General features: G+C 48.2%; 2 protein-coding genes across 8 annotated transcripts in view; both read right to left on the bottom strand.

Moving 5' to 3' along the window:
• Positions 1–937: 937 nt before the first annotated feature.
• ULK3 (unc-51 like kinase 3) lies at positions 938–6,759 on the bottom strand. Of its 6 annotated transcripts, none has more exons than XM_054716698.1 (16): positions 6,421–6,759; positions 5,635–5,775; positions 5,430–5,550; positions 4,814–4,918; positions 3,991–4,134; positions 3,700–3,782; positions 3,156–3,311; positions 2,892–2,997; positions 2,660–2,700; positions 2,324–2,426; positions 2,148–2,212; positions 1,985–2,063; positions 1,872–1,936; positions 1,436–1,483; positions 1,141–1,207; positions 938–1,021 (listed from the first exon to the last, which is right to left on the bottom strand). In XM_054716698.1, exons 1-16 carry the CDS (start codon positions 6,520–6,522, stop codon positions 1,005–1,007), a joined length of 1,443 nt encoding a protein of 480 aa, XP_054572673.1. In that variant the 5' UTR covers positions 6,523–6,759; the 3' UTR covers positions 938–1,004. The 6 variants fall into 6 exon arrangements, with proteins under 6 accessions (XP_054572673.1, XP_008155281.2, XP_054572672.1 ...); XM_008157059.3 differs by having other exon boundaries at positions 1,872–1,912; XM_054716697.1 differs by having other exon boundaries at positions 1,872–2,063.
• Positions 6,760–10,105: 3,346 nt separating this feature from the next.
• Positions 10,106–21,764, bottom strand: part of SCAMP2 (secretory carrier membrane protein 2) — a 31,806-nt gene continuing 20,147 nt past the window's right edge. For both annotated transcript variants that reach the window (XM_028133420.2, XM_008157058.3), the window contains exons 8-9: positions 10,689–10,806; positions 10,106–10,474 (exon numbers count right to left, since the gene is read on the bottom strand). In XM_028133420.2, the coding sequence (XP_027989221.1) occupies positions 10,340–10,474; positions 10,689–10,806 (253 nt within the window). In that variant the 3' untranslated portion in view covers positions 10,106–10,339. The remainder of the gene's footprint in view (positions 10,475–10,688; positions 10,807–21,764) is intronic.

Raw genomic sequence — 21,764 nt, 5'->3', positions numbered from 1 at the left:
GACGACCCTTGCCCCAGGAGGCACTGAAGGGTGAAAAGGTTAGAAATCACCCACAGCCAGAGTTTTAAAAACAAATCCCCAAATAACTCCCGGTATACACATTGTTCTCCAGATGGAAGTCTCTTGGAACTCCTAAAAGCCCACATGGGGGAGGGGGATAGGAGGTAACAGCAACACCAATGGGGCTGGGAAGACCCAGGCCCAGAGAAGGAAAGGTGCTTGCCCAGGGCACATGCTGGGGTGGCGGCCCTATCAGCCCTGAAATGTCTCCTGGGCTAGTGAGTCTCCAAAACCTGAGGAGAGGGCAGGCGCCATGCCTCCTTGTTCCAGGCCAGGACCAGCTCTGCAGGAAGTAAGGTGTTCCCTAGAGATGAAGGCTGGAGGAGTGAGGGTCAGGGACCCTTCCCTCATACCCTCTGGGGCAGGGCAGGGACAGGCATAAGTTTCTTCACTTTGCCCCACCCTACGAAATAGATTCTTTTCATGCTTGCAGGATTAACTTAAAATACTGAGGGTAGACAGACATCAGCTTCCAAGATGACTGGTGTTCTGCGGGGCCGAGTGCAGACCATGGTGGGTGGTCCCTGAGGGGTCCCTGAGCGCCCTGGTGCCCTGCGAGGATAGAGGCGAGTTGAAATAAGGGCTCCCAGGAAGGAAAGGGATGGGCACAGGCTACATGTGAGAGCAAAACAGAGCCTTGATGCCCTAAACTGACAGTCTCAGGGTCCAGCTCCAATGTCACCTGTTAAACCAACGTCACAGGAGACACTCTTCTCTGAGAGGCCTGCTCCCCTCCCGGGGCCAGACCCAGTGCTCCCAGCCCATACAAGGGCTGGGCCATCAGGGCCTTTGTGGGGCGGAGAGCATCCTGAAAGTGGTCGCAGAGTTGCCCATCCAGGAAGGCTACTCGGCCATGGTGCAGAGGGCCACAGAATTCTGGGCACCAGCCTGGTGTGTCCCCCAACTTCAGGTGGCCCATGGTCTGTCCAGTCATCTTTCTGCGGTCACTGCAGGGTGCAAGCTGAGGAGGGTAAGGGAGAAGGGTCAGTGTCAGGTCTCTGGCAAAAGAGGAAGAATCCAGGGCTGCCCTTGGCCTTCACTCCTCCTTGGGCAGAAGGTAGGACCCTCAGCAGGACTCACAGCTCCGAACGGACTCCGACAGCCCCTCCTTGTCCAGGGTCTCAGCTTCCCAGTGAGACTCCCTCATCTGTGGAACAAAAAAGCAGCACCAAGGTGACAGGAAGCCAGGGCAGGCAAAGGAGCCGCATCAACAGTCCCTGAGCAACTGGGAGTGAAAGACAGAGACAGAGTGGAGAGGCCTGCAGACGGAACCCAGAAAGGGAGACACACAGGGGAAAAGGCGGGACAGACAGCTACAAGCAGAGGAGCAGAAGCCACATAGCCTTGCCCCAGTGGGACCCCCTCATGTGCTCACCTTGATTTGCTCTTTCAGGTATTCAGCTCGAGCCATGAGATTCTGAACCTGCCGTGGGAAGACATACCCATGTGCCCATGGGGGTGGGGGTGGGGCCCTCAGAGTGAGACCCTCCTCACTCCTGCTGCTCTCGAACCCTCTGCCCCAGAACAACTGCCTTCTGAGCCCTTTATCTGCTCCCTCCTCCGGAAAGCCTTCCCAACTGAAGTGGCCCAGCCAGTTTTCTGTTGCTGGGTCCCCGGATCCTGCCTGTCCCACGGCCTGACCTGAGCTCCTAGCCCCTAGGAACTGCATGGGGCCAACAACCTATCAGGTCTGTAAGGTCTGACTCCCAGACTTGAAACACCCCGAGGGAACCCAAGGAGGTCCTCCCAGATGGAAGGAGGGTCAAAGGGGAAGATGAAGCCCCCCACAACCCACCCAACCACGGTGGCACCTCAGTGTGAAGCAGCTCCCGCCTCCGGCCTGGGGGCTCCCCTGCAGAAAGAGGGAGGGCGAGTGCTAAGGCAGGGCAGCAGGGAGTCAGGGAGTGTGTGGGGAGGGCCTCACCTGCCAGCAGCAGCAGCAGCTCCCCCAGGCTGTGCTGGTACAGGTCCAGGGCGTCCTGCTCCCCGCCAGCTTCCTCCTCCTGCAGCCACAGGACACCAGTCATTTAGGGTCATGATCTAGATCCCTCCCTGCCCCACCTGGACCCCTCCCACTGGATACAAACCTTGGCCACAGCAGCTGAAGCCACTTCCAGAGCAGCCAGGAGGCGTGGCTTGTCCCGAGCCATCTCTGGGATGAAGGGCAAAGGCTCAGGGTGAGGGGAGCAGCTTGTTTTCTCATCGCAGGGAGCTGACCCCAAGCCGCTTGGGGGCCTGGTGGTCAGTCAGGAGCTGGGCCTACCTCTGAGCAGGACTCCGGCAGAGGCCCCCTGCCTCAGCAGAGCCTGATTGGAGGAGGACACGATGGCCTTGAGCTCCTCAGCCCGGGACACGTACTGTCGCACCTGCAGGAGCAGGAGGAGCCGAGGAGGGGCTGTGGAGGGCTGTCCCACCTGGCCTCCCTCGCCAGCATCCACATCCAAGTTCTCCCCCTAGGTCCTCAGTGACTGTCCCAAGCTGTAATGTCAGGAGCCAGCCTGACCCCTTCCCAGGACAGGAAGTCCCGGTTCTAAGAGAGCCAGTCTCAGGCAGCCCCAGGACCCCTCATCAGTTTCCTGCAGGGGACTTGCTCACCCACCTTTGCCTTAATTGCCTCCTTCCGCTGTGTATCCACTTCGTCTGCAAACAGTGGTGGTTTATATGAGGACCTTGTCCCACACCAAACCCTCTAGAACCCTCCAGAGCACTAAGTTCTAGATTTATCCTCTGCCTGTCTCCCATAAAATTATGGATGGGGACACGCTTCTGGAATCCATCCCCAGCAGCTGTGGCCGACCAGCCCTGCCACCCCCGGGGCTCCATGCACTTACAGTGCAGGGCAGGCACAAAGAAGTCCAGGGCCTTGCAGTAGAGCGATAAGGCAGCTGCAGCATCCCCCTCCCGGTCCTTCTGCACAGCCTGCACCACCAGGATGGTCTGGAGGACGGGCAGATCAGGGAGTCAGGCCCACCCCTCTGCTCACCATAAAGTGGGAACAGCAGGCCCCCTGAGCCCACCCTCAACCCCTGAGGGGCAAGCCCCCTATTTACCCCCAACCTGCCTTCACCCCAGCCCACCCCTCGTAGCCTGCTCACTGCTCGTGCCAGGCTCTCCTCACTGGGCATGTGGTCCAGGTCCACCCAGGGGTGGGCAAAGAAATCCTGGAAGGAGATGCGACGACCAGGGTCCCGCTGTAGGAGCTGCCGCAGCAGGTCCTGGCAGTCTGGGGAGAGCTGGGGCCGAAGGGGAAGCTGAGGGGCAGGTGGGGGACAGGTCACACTGGGCTCCAGAACCTCCCCCACCCTGTCCTGGTATGTCCCAGAGGTAACCGTCTGACGGGTGAAGAATCTGAGAGCCGAGCCTCCTGCCCACGCCCTCCCTGGAGCCCTGAGCTGTCGAAGAATCCTAATTTGGGCTCTCCCCGCCCTGGCTTATGCTTTTGGGAAGCCTGGGCCTGGGTCTACACAGCAATCTGTGGGCTGATCCAGGCCCCTAGAGCTGAATGGAGCTTCAAGCATGCCCAGCGCCACAAGGTCCCTAGAGCCCACAGCCAGCCGGTGCAGGGTAGTGAGGTCTCCAACCTGAGGACTCTGACTCCCGCTGGCCCACAGCAGGTTGCCGAGGCCCTGCAGGACCCACCTCGATTACCCGATTACTCCGGATCTTCTCTTCCAGCTCTGTGAACGACCTGGAGGCAAAGGGGGGCTGCCCGAAGAGGGCTTCTGTGGAGGGAGGCAGAGGGCAAGCTGGGAGGGACAGGTGCAGCCTGGCCTGGCCCACTCCTGGGAGGGCTGATAACCCCCAGAGCAGGGGCTCAGGGCCATTAAAGTCCGCCTTCTCATTAAAGCCCTTCAGGAGTGACCAGGGAGGGCATGCCCGAGGACACACAGTGCAGGCCTCACAGCGTGGGGCAGGGGACAGAGCTCTCACCATACAGAATGACCCCCACGGACCAGAGGTCCACACGGGCATCGTACTGCCGCTGACACACCATCTCAGGGGCCATGTAGAGAGGGGAGCCACGGAGCACGTGCTTCTCATCCCACGGGGACATGTGCTGTGAGAAGCCGAAGTCTGCAGGCAAGAGGCCAGGCAGCAGGCTCAGATCCCAGCCTTACCCTGAGCTGCAGCACAGGACTCCGCCCACCTTCCAGATTCACCAGGATCAATTCTACTTCCCAGTCTTAGCTCTTAACCTCGAACACCCTCCTGCATCTTTCAGGGGGGCACAAATCCTCCCATCACACACAGCCCCCCTCAGGTACTTTTCCAGGAAGCCCACTCTGCTCACACCAGCTATGAAGACAATGGCCCACTAGGAGTTAGAACCCTCCCTCACTGTCCCACCAAGCTCAGGTTATACCCTCTGCAGCCTCAAGCAAATTTCTTTTCCAAATCCTATCATGGACCACAACCACCCCTCCCCCACCTTCACCCTCCAACACTGCTGCAGGTTGAGTTTACAGCTTGAGCCTCAATTCTGGTGACCTACCAAGTCCTGGCCCTGAGCCCAGCATTACACTGCTGGAGTCCAGTGTGGATGGCCTGAGAAAGGCCCTACCTTTTGGTGATGGGGCCCATTTCTGGACCTCCCAGCCTGTTGCTGTTTGATGACTCCACAAGAACCAGGGCTGCTGAGTGCACACCCACCCTCCAAACCTTGAAGCTCCATTCAGTTCTAAGGACCCAGAACCGCTCACAGATTGTTGTGGAGATCCAGGCCCAGCTTTCCCCTGCTGTTCCAGACTCACACCTGCCAGTTTAAGGTGGGGCTTCTCCAAGGAACTCAGCAGAATGTTCTGTGGCTTCAGATCCAGGTGAGATATGTTTCGTTCGTGCAGAAACTGCAGGGCACTAGCTGGGGAACAGGACACATGCAGAGAAACAGGTCAGAGGGACCCATCTCCCAGCTGCCTCTCGCCTTCCCTGACGTACATCTGCTTCTTCAAGCCTGCATGACCCCATTTCTGGCCTGGCTGGTCTTCTGAATGCTTTACACAAGAGCACCCCACTCCCAGCCCCAGGGCCATCTTTCCTCCCTTGGGCTCCTCTGCAAGTCTCCCTCCTCCTAGAAGCCTCCCTGGGTGCCCCAGCCCTTTCGACTTTTGCTCTTTCTTTTGGTAAAGCACTTAGATGCACCCCAGTGGGCCCTGATGTGTCCTACAAGGTCTTTCCATTTTGTTCCGCATGTAGAAAATCTGGACTTCTTACAGCTTAAGGCTCCTACCTTTCTCTAGTAACAGCCTTAAGCTAGGGATGGGCACATGGCAAAGACAGGGCCTACAAATCCAAGCTGGGAAAGGAGGCAACTGCTAAGAGTGCAGAGGGAGGACAGAGATCATGGGAAGTCTGGGGTCAGAGGTTTTTACCCAACTGCTGCATGAAGACACGAGCCACCTTCTCAGGTAGAATCCGGCGGGTATGGATGAAGCGAGACAGGTCACCTCCTGCGCAGAACTCCATGATGAGGTAGATGTTGTCACTGTCCCACTGTGGTTAGAGACAAAGAGGCGACTTGAAGAGCGTGTCTCTCCTCCAGTCTCCTTTGCAGGTGGGCGAACCACAGGCCCGCACCTCGAAGTCTTTCAGCTGGACGATGTGGGGGTGTCGGATGCCCTTGAGGATTTCAATCTCTGTCAGGAGGTTTTCCACCGACGCCTTGTTCAGGCTCTTCTTGGCCACACATTTTATGGCTACCACCTCTCGAGTGTCCTTCTATGGAGGCAGGACATTTGAGGGCTCGACCCTGAGCGAGCCAGGGCCCATGCCTGGCCAGAAAGGCTCCGATTCCCTCTACCCTTCTCCCCCTCACTGGGCTTACCCACTCACACCAGCATCCAACCCTTCCCTTCTCAGGCTAATGGGAACCCCTGATTATGGAATTCTGGCCTCCCCACCCAGCCTGGTGTTCTTAAACCCTCTCTTCCCTTAGTCCCGCGAGCCCTTCTAGAGTGCTCCCACTAAGGCATGTCATTCACTTCGTGTTCTAGAACTGCCCACAAGGCTTCCTAAGTGGGTCCAGCCTTCCAGAACCCTGTCCAAGATTCCTCCCAGCCCACCAGTTTGGGGCCTATTCTTAAGCCACTGACACGAGGCTCCATCCAGGTCTCCGCCTGCATCTCCAAACAAAACACAGGTGTGTGTACGTGTTTGTGTGTACAGACCTAGGGGGGTCCGTCAGCTCCCACCTCGTCCACGGGACACCAGATGGGGACACGTCAGGCCGCGGGTGCCTAACTGCTCTCATGCCCTACCCGCCCTGGTTTCCCGGCCTGCCCCCCGCCTGGCTCGCTCGGGGTTAGCGGGCACAGGCCTGGCTCTCCGCAGTCCCGCAGCCCGATTCCGGCCCGCCTCCCCCACCTTGGCGTAGGCCTTGTACACCGTGGCGTACGTGCCACTGCCCAGGCGCTCGGTGAGGATGAAGCCATCCAGCCGCGGGGGGCCCCAGCTGGACCCCGCCATCCCGACCACCTCGCGCCAGCCACCAGGCGCTTCCTGCTTCCCTGGCGGGTTCCGGCCGAGTCCAGCGCGGAGAGCGGAAGAGCGAGCCGCACCTGGCCGGAGTCCTCGCTGCCGCCGGAAGTGCAGCGCGGGGGCGGGGCCAGGCTCCCCGCCCCAAGGCGCTGCCCCCCCTGCTCGGCCTCCGTCAGCCCGGAAATCACGTGATCTGCCTGATCCAGCTGGCTGGGCCAAAGGGAGGAACTAGGGTAAGGTGACCAGACGGCCCGCTTTTTAACAATTTGTCCCGCGTCCTGCGGCGTTTTAAAAAAGTCCCGATTTTTGGAAAGAATGCACGACAAGCTAGGGAACGGCGGGAGAACCGGAAGGGAATACACGGTTTTCGGCGGCCATGTGGCTATTTAGCCAGGATATGAGTTTTATATTACTTTTGTTAATTTTATAATGTTAAACTTTAATAATAACAAATAATTGTTGAGAACTGATGATCGAGAACTGCTTATCAAAGTTCGCATTGTGGATCAGTTGTTAGAATTCGACCACCATTGTTTGGACTGAATGAACAATGGCATTTTTTGGGATTGGCAACGACGAAAACATTTTGTAACTGTCTCTCAGACGATACACATCGTACTGCGTGCTAGTAAGCTAGTTAAACAAGTGATGTCATTACAAATCAGCTATTCAGATAATTTAGGTAAGTAATTTATTTATTTCATAAATACATAAATGTTCTTGAATTTAGCAGACAGTACTCGTATTATTTATATTTTATAGTGGCGGCAAAAAGTCTAGCGCCAGCTTTGAAAGTGACACGACTTACGTTACGGCAAATTCATGACCTTTTAAACAACGACAGCAATCTACTAAAAAAAATTCACTCAGATGAGAAATATGCCAAAGAATAAAATACTATACATAATTTTTTATTTATTATATTTGTAAATTGTACTTATGTTGAAATTTAAAAAAATATATTACAATACTATTTTTGCGTTCTATGAAAATTTTTGTTGTTCCATATAGACCAAATTTTTAATCAAGAACCCCCCCCCCCCCCCCCCCCGTCCCCGGTCAATGGTGTCCTGCTTTACCAATGTTAAAATCTGGTCACCTTAAACTAGAGACCAGCACACGAGGTCATCAGGAGTCACATCCAGGCTTGTTAGGATCTTAGAGAGCGCCCACGTGAGGATCAAGAAGGGTGAGGGGGCAGGGGATTCAAAGAGGCCCCTCCTCCCAAGACCAGCAGCTCTGAAAGTGGAATTACTGGGACATGTGCTAAGGTTGCAGACATCCCCAGTCAGGGCACATACATCAACCAATCCTATATAATAAAAGCCTAATATGCTAAGTGTCCCATCGTCAGGTCAGCCATTCAACCAATCAAAGCATAATATGCTAATGATGTGCATTGACCACCAGGGGCACATGCTCTGACCAGTAGGTTAGCTTGCTGCTGATCAGGACTGAGACAGGCCGGATACACCCTGGAGCCCTCCCAACCTCCCGCATCCCTCCCCAGCCTGATCATACACGGATGGAATCCCTCAGCCTGGCTTGTGCCCTCTCGCAATCTGGGACCCCTCAGGGGATGTCAGAGAGCCGGTTTCGGCCCTACAGTGGACCGACCAGTCACTTTGACATGCACTGACCACCAGGGGGCAGATGGTCAATGCAGGAGCTGCCCCCTGGTGGTCAATGTGCTACCACAGGGAGCTGGGCTCAGTAGCAGTGCTAAGGATGTCCAACTGTCAGCTTAGGCCCACTCCCTACCTAAGCCATCAGTTGGACATCCCCTGAGGGCTCCCGGATGGCAAGAGGGTGCAGGCCGGGCTGAGAGATCCCCGCCCCCCCAGTGCATAAATTTCATGCAACAGGCTTCTAGTGAATACATAAATAAGTGGAACAACAAATCTGTTTCTCAAATCAATAAAATCTGTGAGAATTTTTAAAATATATTTTTTGATTTTTTTACAGAGAGGAAGGGAGAGGGATAGTTAGAAACATCAATGAGAGAGAAACATTGACCAGCTGCCTCCTGCACACCTCCTACTGGGGATGTGCCCGCAACCAAGGTACATGACCATGACTGTAATCGAACCTGGAACACTTCAGTCTGCAGGCCGACGCTCTATCCACTGAGCCAAACTGGTTAGGGCGAGAATTTTTTTTTTTTTAATTAAAAAGAAGAAGTATAATAGAAGAGGCCAATAGTTATCTCAGGAAGGGACTTTCCCCCAGGGGTGAGAGGCTTAGCCTGTCACAGACCAGCAGGGAGCGGGGGGCATGTTGACTGACCCCTCACACCTATAGAGCACTTCGGCCCCTACTCCTGTGGGCCACCCACATCCGCCCAAGTCCAGCAGACAGAACCAGTGTTGTCTGAAAATGTCTTTATTTAAGCACAAAACTGAAACAACATATACATTTGTACATGGAGACAAAAAATACCAGAAAGGAATTTACAAAACCTTGGTCACTGTCATTAAATCATCATTCAGTGGCTCTGGAGTGGAGTGGGCTGTAGACAGGGCTGCCTCTGGATTGGCCTGCTTTTTGAGAAGTTCCCTCAATCCACAGCTAACTCCAGGTGTATCCATCCCTACAGCCTCTGCAGGGTAGGGTGCAGGTGTTAATGGTAGACTCTTAGGTGCTCATCACAGTGACACACCTCCTGGGGAATACCTAGGACCAGTGGAAGGTGACCTAGACTCTACTCCTACTCGGGGTATGGGAGAACCCTGGAGGATGTCTGGAACTCTGGCTCATCAGACCAGCCTGAAGGATTCCGTTCTGAACTGATCTGACCTGCCCTTCCTAAGAGTCATACAAGCTAGATATTGCTGATGTGGGAACAGAGGGTTAGAATGTGAGGCCAAGGCAGAGCACAGCTGTCCCCCAGGAGAAGAGGAAATCAAAACAAACAGGGACAAACAACCCACACTAGGACAGTCACACACACTCCTCCTAGAAGACTGTTCAAGGCTGGGCAGGACAACTCGGGTTGTCCTCTGTTCCTGCCCATCCCCAGACCCCAACCAACCCCAATGCACATTCAGTAAGTATAAGGAGGGGAGGGCTCAGGGAGGGCCAGATGGCACAGGGTGCTGCCCACAGCTGGAAGGTGCAGGGGGCCGATAGGGCTATGAATCTGTTTGTGAGAAACATGAGGCAGGGAAGAGGCTAAGAAATCAGCCAGAGGCTCTGGAAGCCCAGAGACCTGTCCAGAGTGATCTGGGGGAACAGAGCTATCCACCAGCCCAGGCCATAGCTCATCTACTAGTAAAGGTGAGCCCTTGGGAGGTCAGCCCAGCCCAGCAGGAAGGGAGGGCAGGACTATGGAAGCCACAGGCTGTGGCTGTGAAGCCAGATTCAGGCCAGGTTTCTAGGGGATGAGTGGAGGCCCAGGACCCCGGCAGAAATACAACTCCCACTGGGGTGGGCCTAGGTTGGCCAGTGATCCCAAGTGTGTATATATGTGCATGTGTGTGTGTGTGTGTGTGTGTGTGTGTGTGTGTGTGTGTAGGGAAAAGAGAACTTGAGTCCCACTGCTTCAGAGAGACAAAAGAATCCTACCAAACCACCAGAGAAGGAAAACTTTGTTGTGTTTTTTCTTTTCTCTTGTGTAAAAAAGTTCCTGTCCCTCCGCCCCTTCCCTCGGGTGGAAGGGAGAGCTGGTTGCTGAGGAAGGAGGAAGAGCCACAGCAAGACCCTCCCAGGTCTGTGCTGGCCATAGCACTGCTTAAGGCACCCACGGAAAGTGCAGCTCAGAAGGCAGGCAGGAAAAAAGGCTGGGGCACAGGGAGGAGAGTCAGGACTAATTCCCTTGGAAGGCTCCTCGGGCAGCAGATGAGGCAGCACTGCGGAAGGTCCTGTTGCTGAAGATGCCCTGGGAAAATTCCTCTTGAGCCTGCTGGAAGCTGGCCCCAGTCCGGCGGTACAGAGAGTGCACCTGGGGGAAAAGGCTGTGGTGAGAGAAGCCTGTTCTGTAGGCCCCCAAGAAACCCACGCCTGCCTGACCTCCCACCCAGAGCCTTGGAGAAAGGCACTGGACATTTGGGGACTCAGGAGTCCCAACTACTGTAGTGATGAACACTCCCATGGCAAGGCTGGAGAGCGGTGCCTGCACCCTCAGTTTAGCTGTTGGTCCGGCACCCACCACTCACCCGCTTTAGAAGGAAGAGTGAGAGCACGGCACAGAGTGTGAAGAAGCCAGCCACCACCATCATGATGATCGACACAGCCAAGTCTTGCTTCAGCGTAGACAGGGCTGCAATCCAACCACTACAAAAGGAAGAGGAGGTGAGAGGGGATAGTAGAACTGGGCCCCAGAGGTCCCATGAGGGGCTTTTTTCCACTGCCACGAGGGGCATGTGAGGTCTGGAAGGGATGTGGCTGGTGCCCTCAGTCAGGAACAGCACTTTCCCTGCTGTTTTGGGGGTGTGGGGGAATATGGAAAGTATGGCTGATCATTCCTGAGGGCCCACCCTCTGGAAAAGAGAACTACTGGCCAACGAACTGCATTCATCCTATCACCTCAGCTCTTCCCACTGGGGCACAGGGACAGGCCCCTCTGCCTGCAAACATGTCTCCTTCCTGAGCTCCAGCTTTTTCATCTATACAAGGAAATATCCTCACACTTCATGAGTTAAAAACTTACTACCAAGCTGCAGTTATCAAAACAGTGTGGTACTGGCATGAGGACAGACATATACAATATAGAGGTTGATGGAATAGAAATAAGAGCCCAGAAACAAACCCACACATCTACCATCTACTGGTTTTCACAAGGTGCCAAGACCACTCATGAAGAAAGAATAGTCTCTTCAGCAAATGATGCTGGGCCCTGGCCGTGTGGCTAAGTAGGTTGAGCATGATCCCATGCACCAAAAGGTTACCGGTTTGATTCACAGTCAGGGCACATGCCCAGGTTATGAGCTCCATACCTGGAAGGAGGCGTGTAGGAGGCAGCTGATCAATGTTTCCCTCCTATTGATGTTTCCCTCTTCTCTCTCTCAAAATCTTTTTTTTTTTTTCTTAAGAAAACTGGTACAGATCTTTGCTATACAGGCAGCTTTGCCTGGGGGGAAGACAGCTGAACCACCGTATTGGAAAACACCTTGCCCAGGGTGTTTCTGAGGCCCATTTAGAGACTAAGAATAACAATTAGCCTCCAGGCAGAAGCAATTGCCCCCCCCCCATTGAAAAAACTCTCACTACACCTGTGGACAATTGCCTGAGGGCTATTCAAGACAGAATCCTATCAGGCTGTAGGAAGAGGGGTCTCTGGAAGCTTTGAGTCTTTGCCTGATCTAATTAGTTACAAACAGCGTTTGACACTGTCCTGCACTAGAGATTGAGAGGTGTAGCAGATCTACCTAATACAGAGTCACAAACCCAAACAGGCAGTCAAAATGAGGAAACAAAGAAACAACCCACAAATGAAAGAACAAGAGAATTCTCAAGAAGAGATAAATGAAATGGATATAAGAAATTTATTTGACATAGAGTTCAGAATAATGGTGGTAAAAATGATCAACAGCATGAGAAAAGATATAGTAACTGTAAAAACAGAAATAAAGAATGACATAGCACAAACAGAAAACACATTGGTTTTTATTTTATTTTTTAATAAATCTTTATTGTTCAGATTATTACAATTGTTCCTCTTTTTTCCCCCCATAGGTCCCCTCCACCTGGTTCCTACCCCACCCTCTGCCCTTGCCCCCCGCACTGTTCTCATCCACAGGTGTATGATTTTTGTCCAGTCTCTTCCCGCACCCCCGCACACACCCCTTTCCCCCTGAGAATTATCAGTCCACTCCCTTTCTATGCCCCTGATTCTATTATATTCACCAGTTTATTCTGTTCATCAGATTTTTTTATTCACTTGATTTTTAGATTCATTTGTTGATAGATATGTATTTGTTGTTCATAATTTTTATCTTTACCTTTTTCTTCTTCCTCTTCTTAAGAATACCTTTTAGCATTTCATATAATACTGGTTTGGCGGTGCTGAACTCCTTTAGCTTTTTCTTATCTGTGAAGCTCTTTAATTCACCTTCAATTCTGAATGATAGCTTTTCTGGGTAGAGTAATCTTGGTTGTAGGTTCTTGCTATTCATCACTTTGAATATTTCTTGCCACTCCCATCTGGCCTGCATAGTTTCTGTTGAGAAATCAGCTGACAATCGTATGGGTGCTCCCTTGTAGGTAACTAACTGTTTTTCTCTTGCTGCTTTTAATATTCTTTGTCTTTTGCTCTTGGCATTTTAATTATGATGTGTCTTGGTGTGGTCCTCTTTGGATTTCTTTTGTTTGGGGTTCTCTGTGCTTCCTGGACTTATAAGTCTATTTCTTTCACCAGGTGGGGGAAGTTTTCTGTCACTATTTCTTCAAATAGGTTTTCAGTATCTTGCTCTTTCTCTTTTACTGGCAACCCCATTATTCAGATGTTGGTACGCTTGAAGTTGTCCCAGAGGCTCCTTACACTATCTTCATATTTTTGGATTCTTTTTTCATTTTGCTTTTCCAGTTGGGTGTTTTTTGCTTCTTTGTATTTCAAATCTTTAACTTGATTCTTGCGATCCTCTAGTCTGCTGTTGGATCTCTGTATATTATTCTTTATTTCAGTCAGTGTATGCTTAATTTCTAGTTGGTCCTTTTTCATATCCTCAAGGGTCTCGCTAAATTTATCGGCCTTTTCTAGAAAATTCTTAAAAAAACCTTATAACCATGGTTTTCAACTCTATATCCAGTCATTTGCTTTGCTCCATTTCTTTCATTTGTGACCTATTTCTTTGTCTCCGCATTTTGGCTGCTTCCCTGAGTTAGTAGAGTGGCTTTGTGTGCTAGGTGTCCTATAGGGCCCAGTGGCTCAGCCTCCCCAGTTACCTGAGGTGGACACTCTTGGTGCACCCGTTTGTGGGCTGTGTGCACAGTCTTGTTGTAGTTAAGCCTTGATTATTGTTGGTATCACTGGGAGGAATTGACCTCCAGGCCAATTGGCTGTGAGGATCAGCTGTGTCTATGCTGGGAGAACTTCTGTGCTGGAGACACCTTATGAGACAAGACTTGCAAAAGCCTCTGTGTTCAGCTTGGATGGGGCGGAGTCTCAGGGCGGAGTAGACAGCAATGGCTTCCCATCAGCCCTGCCCTAAGAGGCCCCTGGGTCTCAGTGTCCCGCGGTAATCACTGCAAGCACCTCTGAGAGAAAGCCGCCCTTGAGTTTCACCCACTGCCCGACAGTCCAGTTTCTCCCCGAATGAGTCTGGGTCCCCAGAGTCTCGCCTGGAACTGGAGTTCAGAGCAGTCGGGAGCTTTTGTTTCCCTCTCGATTGAGAAAGCCAGCAGCGTACTCAGTTGCCAGCCCTCTCCGCGCATGCGCCTCCGTACCTCTGCCTTCTGCAGCTCCTCTGAGTCTCGGTGTGCTTTTCTCTTTCCTTCTAGTTGTAGAATTTCCACTCAGCCAGTCTTCCTGTGGTTCTCGATGATGTTTGTTTTGTCTTTTAGTTGTAGTTTTGAAACTGTTGTGCGAGGCAGCAGTTTAGGTGTTTACCTATGCCGCCATCTTGATTTCTCCCCACATTGGCTTTTATGTTTAAAATTTTTATATTTAAAATAGTTTTTCTTGAAAAAAAAATTTCACTTCTAAAAAAATCTTGTAAAACTTTAAAAAAACACATTGGAAGGAATACACAGCAGATTAGGGAAAGCTGATGATCGAATCAGTGAATTAGAAGACAGGGTTGAAAAAATCACTCAACCAGAGAACCAAAAAGAAAAAAACAATTAAAAGAACAAGAGGACAGCTTAAAGGAGATGTGGAACAACATTAAACCTAACAATATTCAAATAGCAGGTGTGCCAGAGGAGGCAGAAAGGGAATAAGGGATAGAGAATGTGTTTGAAGAAATAAGTGCAGAAAACTTCCCTAACCTGGTAAAGGGAAAAGTCACATGAGTTCAGGAGGCACAGAGAGTCAAAATTAAAAAGAACCCAAACAGGCCCACACCCAGACATATCATAATTAAAATGCCAAAAATTAAAGACAAAGAGAGAATCTTAAAGACAGCAAGAGAAAAGCAAACTATTACTTACAAAGGAGCTTCCATAAGGCTGACTCCTGATTTCTCATCAGAAACTCTACAGTCCAAAAGGGAATGGCATTAAATACTTAAGGTAATGGAAAGCAAGGATCTGAAACCAAGATTACTATATCCAGCAAGGCTATCATTCAAAATAGACGATCACATAAAGAGCTTCCCAGACAAAAAAAAGGCTAAAGGAGTTCATCACCACCAAGCCAGCATTACAAGAAATGCTAAAGGGATTGCTGTAATAAAAAGAAAAATAGAGAAACTTAGCCATACAGAATTAAAATGGCAATAAAGAAATACCTATCAATAATCTTAAATGTAAATGGATTAAATGCTCCAATCAAAAGACACAGGGTAGCTGAATGGATACAAAAACATGACCCAACTATATGCTGTCTACAAGAGACCCACCTCAGAACAAAAGGATGAGAGTGAAGGGATGAAAAAAACTTTTCCATGCAAATGGAAAAGAAAAAAAAGAGCTGTGTAGCAATACTCATATGACAAAATAGACTTAAAAATGAAGGCCATCACAACAGACAACAAAGGTCACTACATAATACTAAAGGGATCAATCCAACAAGAGGATATAACCCTGGGAAACATATATGTACCCAATATAGGAGCACCTAATATATAAAAAAACTTCTAGAGGACTTTAAGGGAGAAATTGACAACAATACAGTCATAGTAGGGGACTTTAACACCCCGCTGACTTCACTGGATAGATTTTCCAGACAAAAAATTAACAAGGAAATAGTGATTCTAAAGGTTACACTGTATCAGATGGAGTTAATTGACATTTATAGAACATTTCACCTCAAAGCTGCAGACTATACATTCTTCTCAAGTGCACATGGATCATTCACCAATATAGACCACATGTTAGGACACAAAACAAGTCTCTACAAGTTCAAGAAGATTGAAATCATTTCAAGCATCTTTTCAGATCACAGTGGAATGAAATTAGAAACCAATTACAGTAAAAACACCCAAAACATTCAAACACATGGAGGCTAAATAGCATGTTATTAAACAATGAATGGGTTACCAACAAGATCAAGAAAGAAATAAAAAACTTCCTGGAAACAAATGAAAGTGATCACATAACAACCCAAAATCTCTGGGACAGCAAAACCAGTCCAGAAAGGGAAGTTCATAGCACTAAAAGCCTACATCAAAAAAACAGTAAAAATTAATAATAAACTATTTAATCCTACAACTTAAAGAACTAGACAGAGAACAACAAGAAAAACCCAGAGTAAGTAGGAGGAAGGAAATAATAAAGATTAGAGTAGAAATAAATGACACAGAGACTTAAAAAAAACAATATAAAAAAATCAATGTAACCAAAGGCTGGTTCTTTGAAAGGATAAACAGAATTGATGAACCGTTAATCAGACTCATCAAGAAACAAAGAGACTGGACCCAAATAAATAAAATCATAAACAAAAGTAGAGAAGTAACCACTGACACCACAGAAATACAAAGGATTGTAAGAAAAAACTATGAACCCAAACAGGCCCACATCCAGACATAGCATAACCACTCAAAAAACTATGCCATCAAGCTGGACAATGTGGATGAAATGGAAAAATTCCTTAAAAAAATACCATCTCCCAAAACTGAATCAGGAAAATCAGAAAACCTGAATAGGCCAATAACAACTGAAATAGAAGCAGTAACTTAAAAAACTCCCAGCAAACAAAAACCCAGGTCCGGATGGCTTCACAGGGGAATTTTACCAAACATTCAAAGAACTAATACCTATACTCCTCAAGCTATTCCAAAAAATCCAAGAGGAAGGAACACTTCCAAGCTCTTTTTATGAGGCCAGCATTACCCTAATTCCAAAACTGGATAAAGACACTACAAAGAAAGAAAATTATAGGCCAATATCCCTGATGAACATAAATGCTAAAATCCTCAACAAAATATTAGCAAATTGCATCCAGCAATATATTAAAAAGATCATACACCATGACCAAGTGGGATTTATTCCAAGGATGCAAGGCTGGTACAATATTAGCAAACCAATAAACGTGATACATCACATAAACAAATTGAAAGACAAAAATCACATGATCATATCAATAGACTCAGAAAAGGCATTCAACAAAATCCAACACCCATTTTTTGATAAAAACTCTCAGCAACGTGGAAGTAGAGGAAGCATAGCTCAACATGATAAAGGCCTAATATGACAAACCTACAGTGAACATCATACTCAATGGGCAAAAACTAAAACCATTTCCCCTAAGAGGAACAAGACAGGGATGTCTGCTTTCACCACTCTTATTCAACACTAGAGGGGTGGGGTGGTGTCCCTCGGCCCAGCCTGCGCCCTCTCACAGTCTGGGACCCCTCGGTGGATGTCCACCTGCCGGGAATGCCGCTCAGCCAGAAGCCGGGCTCACTGCTCCTTAGTGCTGCTTCTCTCGCCACCGCTGCTGTGCTCATGCTGGTGAGCCCGGCTTCTGGCTGAGCGGTGCTCCCCCTGTGGAAATGCACTGACCACCAGGGGGCAGCTCCTGTGTTAAGCGTCTGCCCCCTGGTGGTCAGTGCACGTCATAGCGACCAGTCATTCCCCCATTTGGTAGATTTGCTTATTAGCCTTTTATTATATAGGATAGTACTGGAAGTCTTAGCCACAGCAATCAGACAAGAAGAAGAAATAAAAGGTATCCAAATTGGAAAGGAGGAAGTAAAACTCCCATTATTCACAGATGACATGATATTGTACATAGAAAATCCTAAAGACTCCACAAAAACACTACTAAATTTAATAAATGAATTTGGCAATGTAGCAGGATACAAAATCAACACCCAAAAATTGATGGCTTTTTTATACATCAATAATAAATTCTCGAATGTCAGAGGAGGAACCAAGATGGCGGCATAGTTAAGCAGCTAATCTGCTGCCTCACACAACAATTTCGAGGGTACAACTAAGGGACAGAGCGTCTACCACCCAGAACCACGGGAAAGCTGGCTGAGTGGAAGATTTACAACTAGGAAGAGAAAGGAGCACAAACGCTGGGGAGCTGAGGTACGGAGGCACGCGAGTCGGGCTGGCAGCGGGCGGCTGGGTGCGCGATTTTTCTTCAACCCGCAGGGAGACAAGCTCCCGATCACTGTGAAATCCAGTTTCTGGGGACACTCGGGGGACCCAGACACCTACGGGGAGAGGCTGGACTCTCGGCCATCGGGTCGGAAAGTGAGAGTGACTTTTTTGCGGTGGTGCGCCCAGCAATCATTGTTTACTGCGCTGGAGCGCGGGGCGCAGGGACTTGGAAACGGGAAAGGCGGAGACGGCTGACGCCAGCCATCGCCGTTGGCCATGCCCCAGCCTAGTGACGCCCTGAGACCCCGCCCCGCCCTGAGACCCCGCCCCGCACATTCTACAAACCCGCCCAGGCTCCACACAGCGGCTTTTGCATATAAATGGCCTGTTCTGTGGCAGCTCAACCAAATTAACTGCAGCTCCAGTCAGACTGCTCCAAAACCGCCCAAGCAAAGGAGGAGAAAACTAGTTCTTGCTGTAGCTCCTGCTGGGGGACACACAGTACACAAGGGTACACCAAGAGTGTCCACCTCAGGTAACTGGGAGGCTGACACGTTGAACCAATAGGACACCTAGTACACAAAGCTACCCTACCAACTCAGGGAAGCAGAGAATATGAGAAGGCAAGGAAACAGATCACAAACCAAAGAAATGGAGGAGAACAAGCGACTGGACATAGAGTTCAAAACCACAGTTATAAGGTTTTTCAAGAATTTCATGGAAAAGGCCGATAAATTCAATGAGACCCTCGAGGATATGAAAAAGGACCAACTAGAAATTAAACATACACTGACTGAGATAAAAAATATTATACAGAGACCCAAAAGCAGACTAGAGGATTGCAAGAATCAACTCAAAGATTTGGAATACAAAGAGGCCAAGGACACTCCTCCAGAGAAGCATGAAGAGAAGAGAATTCAGAAAGTTGAAGATAGTGTAAGAAGCCTCTGGGACAACTTCAAGCGAACCAACATCAGAATTATGGGGGTACCAGAAGAAGAGAGAGAGCAAGATGCTGAAAACCTATTTGAAGAAATAATGAACGAAAACTTCCCCCACCTGATGAAAGAAATAGACTTACAAGTCCAGGAAGCGCACAGAACCCCAAACAAAAGGAATCCAAAGAGGACCACACCAAGACACATCATAATTAAAATGCCAAGAGCAAAAGACAAAGAGAATCTTACAAGCAGCAAGAGAAAAACAGTTCGTTACCTACAAGGGAGCTCCCATACGATTATCAGCTAATTTCTCAACAGAAACCATGCAGGCCAGATGGGAGTGGCAAGAAATATTCAAAGTGATGAATAGCAGGAACCTACAACCAAAACTACTCTACCCAGCAAAGTTATTATTCAGAATTGAAGGGCAGATAAAGAGCTTCACAGATAAGAAAAAGCTAAAGGAGTTCATCACCACCAAACCAGTATTATATGAAATGCTGAAAGGTATTCTTTAAAAAGAGGAAAAAGAAGAAGAAAGATAAAAATTATGAACAACAAATACATATCTATCAACAAGTGAATCTAAAAGTCAAGTGAATTAAAAATCTGAGGAACAGAATAAACTGGTGAACTTAATAGAATCAGAGGCATAGAATGGGAGTGGATTGATAATTCTCAGGGGGAAAGGGGTGTCTGTGTGGAGAGTATGGGAAGAGACTGGACAAAAATCATACACCTATGGATAAGGACAGCGGGGGGGAGGTAGGGGCAGAGGGGGGTGGGAACTGGGTGGGGGGGAGATATGTGGGGAAAAAGGAGAAACAATTGTAATCTGAACAATAAAGATTCATTAAAAATAATAATAATAATAATAAATTCTCAGCAAGAGAAACTAAGCAAACACTCCCATTTACAATTGCAACAAAAGAATTAAGATACTTAGGAATAAACTTAACCAAGGAGGCAAAAGACCTGTTCTCAGAAAACTATAGGACATTAAAAAAAAAAAGATAGAAGAAGATATAAACAAGTGAAAGAATATTCCATGTTCGTGGACTGGTAGAATTAACATCATTTAAATGTCCATACTACCCAAGGCAATCTGCAGATTCAATGCAATCCCTATTAAAATACCAACAGCATATCTCACAGTTGTAGAACAAATACTCCAAAAATTTATATGGAACCAAAAGACTCCGAATAGCTGCAGCAATCTTGAGAAAGAAGAAAAAGTTGGAGGAATCACAATACCAGATATCAAGTTACACTACAATGCCACCCTAATCACAACAGCCTGGTACTGGCACAAGAAGAGGCATATAGATCAATGGAACAGAACAAAGACTCCAGAAATCAACCCAAGCCATTACACTCAATTAATACTTGACAAAGGAAGCAAGAGCATACAATGGAGTCAAGACAGTCTCTTCAGTAAGTAATGTCGGGGAAAATTGGGTAGGTATATGCAAAAAAAATGAAACTAGACCACCAACTTATACCATATACAAGAATAAAAACTCAAAATGGGTAAAAAGACTTAAAAGTAAGACATGAAACCATAAAAGTCCTAGAAGAAACCATAGGCACCAAAATCTCAGACATCTCTCATAGCAATATGTTTATGGATATGTCTCCTACGGCAAAGGAAATTAAGGAAAAAATAAACAAATGGCACTACATCAAAATAAAAAGCTTCTGCACAGCAAAAGAAACCACCAATAGCCCTAGCTAGTTTGGCTTAGAATACAGCATCAGCCTGCAGACTGAAGGGTCCCAGGTTCAAGTCCACTCAAGGGCACATGCCCTGGTTGCAGCTTGATCCCCAGTAGGAGACATGCAGGAGGCAGCTGATCAATGACTCTCTCTCATTATTGATGTGTTTTTTTTTCTCTCTCTCTCTCCCTTCCTCTCTGAAATCAATTAAAAAAAAAATAAACCATCAACAAAACGAAAAGAGGCCCATTGTATGGGAAAACATATTTGGCAATTATACATCTGATAAAGGGTTAATATCCAAAATATATAAGGAACTCCTACAACTTAACAAAAGGAAGACAGTGATCCAATTAAAAAATGGGCAAAGGATCTAAACACTTCTCCAAAGTGGATATACAGATGGCCAAAAGTCCTATAAAAAATCCTCAAAGGTCATCAGAGAGATGTAAATTAAAATGACAATGAGGTATCACCTTACACCTGTCAGAATGGCTGTCATCAACAAATCAACAAATGACAAGTGCTGGTGAGTATGTGGAGAAAAGGAAACCCTAGTACACTGCGGGTGGGAATGCAGACTGGTGCAGCCACTATGGAAAACAGTATGGCGTTTCCTCATATGGAAATGCCATATGACCCAGTGATCCCACTTCTAGGAATATGTCCTAAGAAACCCGAAACACCAATCAGAAAGAATAGCTAAGATCTGGCAACAGCCCAAGTGCCCATTAGTGGATGAGTGGATAAAAAAGCTGTGGTAAATTTATACCATGGAATACTATGCAGCTGTAAAAAAAAAAAAAAAAAAAATAATCTCTTACCCTTTGAGACAGCAATGGAAGGACCTGGAGAATATCATGCTAAGTGAAATAAGTCAGTCAGAGAAAGACAAGTATCACATGATATATGGAATCTACTTAACAAAATAAACTAATGAACAGAATGGATCCAGAGACATGGAAGCATGGAACAGAGTGGGGAATCTCAGAGGGAAGGCGGGGAAGCGTGTGTGGGTGGGAGGTAATCAACCTTGTATGCATATAAGTGTAACCCATAGTTGCAGACAATAAGGGCTTGGGGTGGGGGGTTGGGGGTAGGCTGGAGGGGGTGGATGCAATACTTTTAATAATGAAGATTTTTTAAAAAGAACTCATTAAAACCTGGTGCTGGGACAACTGGATATCCACATGGAAAACAATTAAGTTGGACTCCTTACTTCAAAAATTAATTCAAAATGGATCAATGACCTAATAATAACTCAAACTATAAAACTTAGAAGAAAACAGAGGTATCTTTTAAAATGGTTTAAGTGGTACATAAAATGGTGTATTTTATGTTATGTGTATTTTACAATCAAAACAGAGTGTTAGGAGGTGAGATGAGAAAGGTATTGGGAGGCTGGAGGCTGCAGAACTCATC

The sequence above is a fragment of the Eptesicus fuscus genome, chromosome 5 (assembly GCF_027574615.1).
Source record: "Eptesicus fuscus isolate TK198812 chromosome 5, DD_ASM_mEF_20220401, whole genome shotgun sequence".
Taxonomy (NCBI): Eukaryota; Metazoa; Chordata; class Mammalia; order Chiroptera; family Vespertilionidae; genus Eptesicus; species Eptesicus fuscus.
Note: the sequence above shows the minus strand (reverse complement) of the source record. Positions and strands in the feature narration are given on the sequence as shown.